Genomic DNA, 5866 nt, shown 5'->3' with positions numbered 1-5866 from the left:
ATTGTATTATTTAATTTCCAATTAATTTTGATTTACCTCTCCATATACCCTTACTAATTATTATTTTATAACATTGTGGTCTGAAAATGTTGCATTTATTATTTCTGCTCTTGTGCACTTGTTTTCAATGTTTTATGTCCTAGTACAAGTTTTGTACACAAATTACAATCTTTGTGAATGTACCATGTGCTGCTGAGAAGGTGTATTCCTTTTTGTCCCTATTTAATTTCCTCCACATATCTACTATTTTTTCTAAGATTTCATTCACTTCTCTTTCTTCTTTCTTATTAATTTTTTGGTTCAATTTATCTAGTTCTGATAGAGGAAGGTTCAGGTCTCCCACTAGTATAGTTTTTCTATCTATTTCATCCTTGAGCTCCACTAGTTTCTCCTTTAAAAATTTGGATGCTATGCCATTTGTTATTTACATGTTAAGTACTGATATTTCCTCATTGTCCATGCTGACTTTTATCAGGATGTAATTACCTTACCTATCTCTTTTAACTGGATCTATTTTTACTTTTCCTTTGTCAGATATCACGATTGTGACTCCTGCCTTCTTTTCATCAGTTGATGCCCAATAGATTTTGTGCCATCCACTTACTTTTACCCTATGCATATCTATCTTTCTCATGTGTGTTTCTTGTAGACAACATATGGTAGGATTTTGGTTTCTGATTCACTCTGCTATTTGCTTCCACTTTACAGGTGAGTTCATCCCATTCACATTCAAAGTTATGATTACTACCTGTGTATTTCCCAACATTTTCGTTTTCTCTCCATATGCAGCTCTTTCCTCTTTCATTATTTCCTTCTACACCAGCTTTCTGTTTTTAATCAGCCCCCCCTAATCTCCACACTTATTTTACTTTCCTTTTCCCCCTCCTTCTTATTCCTCTCTTAATTTTCTTTTGGGTTCTTTTTAAGCTACCCCTCACACTCTCCCTCCTTGAATTACTTCCCTCCCCACCCTCCTTTTCTGCCCCTCCCTTTTTATTCCCCCCTTTTTAAAGTCTATTAAATTTTTCTCCCTCTATCTCTCCCCTCTTTTTTAATTCCCCTCCCCACTCCCCTATTTAGTTTTCCCCTCTCAGCTTCCCTATAGGGTAAGATAGAGTTCAATACCCCAATGGATCTAGATTCTCTTTCTGCTCAGAATTTATTCCACTGAGAATGAGGTTTGAGTACCTTTTAGCACTCTTTTCCTCTCCTTCTTATACTTGTAGTCTTCCCCTCCCTTTCCCATGTGCCTTTTTGTGTACTATAGGTTATCCTAATTTTCTTATTCCTTCAAGTATCTCTTGATGCCATTATCCTCACCCCCTTTCTTTCTTCTTTTTTTATATATGATTTTAAACCACTTAGTACCCCAATCTCTACCTATGGATAATTCTTCTAACTAGTATAATAATAAATACAATTTTTGACAGTTACAAATAATATTTTCCAAATAGGAATATAAATGATTTAGCCTTACTTGAAGCCCTTAGAGAACAGAAAAATAAGACACTTTTCTTTCTTATTTACCTTTTCATGTTTCTCTTGGTTTTTGGATTTTAATGTCAAATTTTCTGTTTAGTTTTGGTCTTCTCTTTACAAATATTTGGAAGTCTTCTATTTTGTTGAATGCCCATACTTTCCCCTGGAAGTATGTAGTCAGTTTTGATGGGTAGGTGCTCCTTGGTTGTAGACCTAATTCGCTTGCCTTTATAAATATTATATTCCAAGCCTTGCAGTCTTTTAGCATGGAGGCTGAGAGATCCTGTGTAATCCTGATTGGTGCTCCTTCATATCTGAATTGTTTCTTTCTGGCTTCTTGTAATTTTTTTTCTCCTTAGATTGGAAGTTCTTGGATTTGGCAATTATGTTCCTGGGCATTGTCTTTTGAGGATTTAGTGTGGTGGGTGAGCTATGGACTCTTTCAATTTCTACTTTGCCCTCTTGTTGCAGAACTTCAGGGCAGTTTTCTTGGATAATTTCTTGTAGTTTGGTGTCAAGGTTTCTGTTTTTTTTTCCAGGTTTTCAGATAGACCTATAATTCTCAAATTGTCTCTGCAGCTTCTATTTTCAAGACCAACCACCCTCTCAGTGAAATATTTTTGTGTTGCTTTCTAATCTGTCATTTTGGGGTTTGTTTTATTGATTCTTGCTGTCTTGTGAGATCATTGGCTTCTACTTGCCCAATTCTAGTTTTTAATGACTAGTTTTCAGCTAAGATCTTTTCATTTTCCTTTTTGGTTTGTTCTATCCTGCTTTTCATGGCTTCCAGCAGGTCATTTCTGGTCCTCAATTTGCTTATTATTACATTTTATTACTGGGCTTCAATTTCCAAATGGGAGATCCTGTCTTTTAAAATGTTATTTTCTTTTTGGACTGTTTCCCACTTTTCTTGCTACATCTCTTCCATTTTCCTGACAATTTCAAGTCTTCAAGAACTTGTGACCAATTTCCATTTTTTTCAAAGGTTTGGGTGTTTTTAATTCTTGGTCATCTTCTGCTGACTTTTCTTTAGTTTGGGTTTTTTATGTATAAAAATTATCAAGGGTCAACATTTTCTTCTTGGTTTTTTTTTTGTCTGTTTTTTTGTTTGTTCGCTTTTTGGTATTTGTGGATTTTAGTTCCTGAGAGTTGATGGCCATTGCCTTGTTCTTTCCTGGTCAGATGTCTAAGTGAGGAATGTGGGTGACATTTGTATTAGGCCCTGGAGAGATTTTTGCCCTGAGGATATTTTCCCCTAGTCATCAGCAGTGTCCAGCTGCTCTTAATGGCAGGTCCAGCCCCTAAGAACTTAAAGATTGCCTTGCAGAGGTCTGGGTATGGAATGTTTGGGAGTCTCTGTATTGAGCACTGGAGAGGTTTTTGTCTAGAGGCCATTTTCTGGTCTCTGTGAGGTTTTGCTTTGAGCCTCCCCTCTCTGGCCCAAGCTCTGTGCCTATCTCTACATTTCCTCTGCCTCCTGGGGTCCCTAGTCTTGCTGTTCTTACATGCAGATCCAATCCCTAAGAACTTAGAGATTGCCTGGAAGAGGTCTGGGTGTAGAGTGTAGGGAGGACTCTGTATTGAGCACTGGAGAGGTTTTAGCTTGAGGATTTTTTACAGTTCTCTGTGGCATTTTTGCTGTGAGCCACCCTCTCTCCCCAATCTCTGCTTCCCCCTATCTCCATGTTTCCTCAGCCTCCCAGTGTTCTGAGTCATTTCTCTTAGGGGTAAATCTGTGTTGAACTCTGCCAGCCTCCCTCCTAGAACATAGAAGTGTGTCCCATGCTCGCTTGGACTCTGGAAAGGTAGGTGAAGTGGGGGAGGGGTGCTGAACTCGCCCCTAGGTTGGGGGAAATTACACCCCTTTTAGCTTTTAGCCCTAACTTTGCTTACCTTCTGTGCTGAGTCCTATTGTGAAAATCTTTCGCTTGTTTGATTTTAGTTTTGTCTATTTGAGGCACTCTGTCTTCATCAGTGGAGAGGAAAAGAGCTCTGGTTCTACTCAGTAGCCATCTTGATCCAGAAGAAGTGCTCTAGCTTTTTTGCAGGGTTCTTAGCAGATCCTTCAACTTGAGTTCAGTCTACCCTTGGCCATCCAAACCATCACTTCATTTAGATCTTAAGGAGATACTGCTAGGATGCCACTGGAAGATGTCAATTCTAGGATCTTTGAGACTCAACTATGATAGATACCAAGCTGAAGTCCCTGAAGGGCTTTGCTCCTTCATACCATTAAGTTTGCAGGTATTCAGCTGGATTGTCCTCTCATCTCAACTGCCAAATATTTGAATTTCATGGGCACAAATTGTCTAAATGATCATAGAAAACTTGCAGGACATGCCCAAATTCCTTTTTTCTTATCCGAACATGATTTTTATACATTGGTCATTTTTGTACATTGAAAGCTTTACCTACACTTATTCTAAAGCTATTCATTTTTCATATGTGTATTATCACTTGTAAAATATATAAATGTAAATTTCTGTGACATATTTGTACTTGAGTTAGATCCTGAGTTACTTTAGCTTTAAAAAAATTCTTTCATGCATTCAATATTAGAGATCTATCTAAGTTCCTTGAAGATGCTAGATCAATATTAAGGCTATCCTATAGATCCTCATTATCATCTCCTTTAATAGTCCAAATAAAAGTCTTCACTAAAGTATTTGAATATAGTTTTCACAGAAAAGGAATAATTTGCAGTTAAGAGCATTTTTAAAAGAAAGTTTGGGATAGATAATGAGAGATTTTTCTGTGTCTCAGGATGATCTGGATTCAAATTCTGCCTATTGAACCTTTTCTTAAGCTCTCAGTGCCCTTAGGCAACACTTTAAGACCATCAGCTATAAATAAGTTGCCATCTACAAAAGTGAAGGGAGTTTCAACATGAGGACTTCCTTTTACTATGTAAATCACAGGAATGTACCCCCATATTTATTATAAGATTTATTAAGTAATTATAATAAAGAAAACAGGAAGCATAATTATTAGGGAAATTTTACCCTTTTCATGAACCTCTTAAGCGCATCTTTGATTTCTTTATTCCTGAGGCTATAGATCAAGGGGTTCAGCATAGGGATGAGGATGACATAGAAGACAGACAACACCTTGTCCAGGTGTTTTGAATGTGCAGAGCTGGGACGCAGGTACACAGAAAGAGCAGTCCCAAATAAAAGAATAACAGCAGTCACATGGGAGGCACAGGTGTTGAAGGCTTTTGCCCTTCCCTTGGCTGAGGGCATTTTCAGGATAGTGACTGTGATGTACACATAGGTCATGATGATAAAAAGGAATGAGAACAGTAGAATGCAAAGTGCTACCACAAACACCATGATTTGATTGATGAAAGTGTTAGAGCAAGACAGGGCTATGATCTGAGGTATATCACAGAAAAAGTGATTAATTATTTTTGGCCCACAAAAATGAAGACGAAAGCCAGCAGTTGTTTGGACTAAGCTACCAAGGCATCCAGCTACATAGGCCCCAGCCACCAACTTTCCACAGATTGGCAGATGCATGATGGTAGAATACCTCAGTGGGCTATAGATGGCCACATAACGGTCATATGCCATGATTGCCAAGAGACAACATTCAGCCAGTGCCATCCAGGCCATAAAGAAATACTGAGTAGCACAGGCCAAAAAGGAAATTGTTTTTTTTACCAGGAAGATGTCAGAGAGCATTCTTGGGGTAATAGAGGAAGAATAACAGATGTCTATGAAGGACAGAAAACTAAGAAAGAAGTACATGGGGGAGTGAAGATGGGAATCAGTCCTGATGAGGATAATGAGGCCCAAGTTCCAAGTCAAAGTCATGATATAGATCCCCAGGAATGGAACAAAGATGATAACCTGCATCTCTGGTTGGTCTGAGATTCCTTGGAGGGTGAATATAGTTACAGAAGTTTCATTTCTTCCCATATTCAATGTTCTGTTGAGAGAAAAATGTTTTATAAATTTTTTGTTAGTTTTGTAACTAACTCTTTACTCTAAAAGCTTCAGTGGCTCCCACTCATCTTGACTGAAATCCAAAATTCTCAGCCTGACATTTAAATCCCTCCACAATCAAGACTTCCTCTAGCTTTTCACATCATTTATATTGGTTCTTTTCTTTGTCTGATGCATTTAAATTGACCTTTGTACTATTTCTACTTACATGATAGGGATGTATGCTGCCATGCCTTTGAAAACACTTCTGCATATTAGAATCTCTATCTTCCTTCAACCCTGCACAATGTCTTTTCATATTCATCCTACCCTTTCTCCCTTGTGTCCTAATCCTGACATTGATCTTGCTTTGTCAAGTCTGACCATGTATTACACCCACAACCCATTACCTTTCCTACTATTCACATATAACTAAATGAGGCAGGCAAAAAAGATGAAAC

At 37.9% G+C, this 5866-nt stretch overlaps 1 protein-coding gene across 1 annotated transcript; it reads right to left on the bottom strand.

Moving 5' to 3' along the window:
- Positions 1 to 4466: 4466 nt before the first annotated feature.
- LOC100619818 (olfactory receptor 5A1) lies at positions 4467 to 5657 on the bottom strand. Its single transcript, XM_056803743.1, has 2 exons — positions 5635 to 5657; positions 4467 to 5460 (listed from the first exon to the last, which is right to left on the bottom strand). The coding sequence occupies exons 1-2, from the start codon at positions 5655 to 5657 to the stop codon at positions 4467 to 4469; spliced, it is 1017 nt and encodes a 338-aa protein (XP_056659721.1).
- Positions 5658 to 5866: the final 209 nt, after the last annotated feature.

The sequence above is a fragment of the Monodelphis domestica genome, chromosome 6, assembly GCF_027887165.1.
Source record: "Monodelphis domestica isolate mMonDom1 chromosome 6, mMonDom1.pri, whole genome shotgun sequence".
In the NCBI taxonomy this organism is placed as follows: domain Eukaryota; kingdom Metazoa; phylum Chordata; class Mammalia; order Didelphimorphia; family Didelphidae; genus Monodelphis; species Monodelphis domestica.
This window is presented reverse-complemented; position numbering and strand designations above follow the sequence as displayed.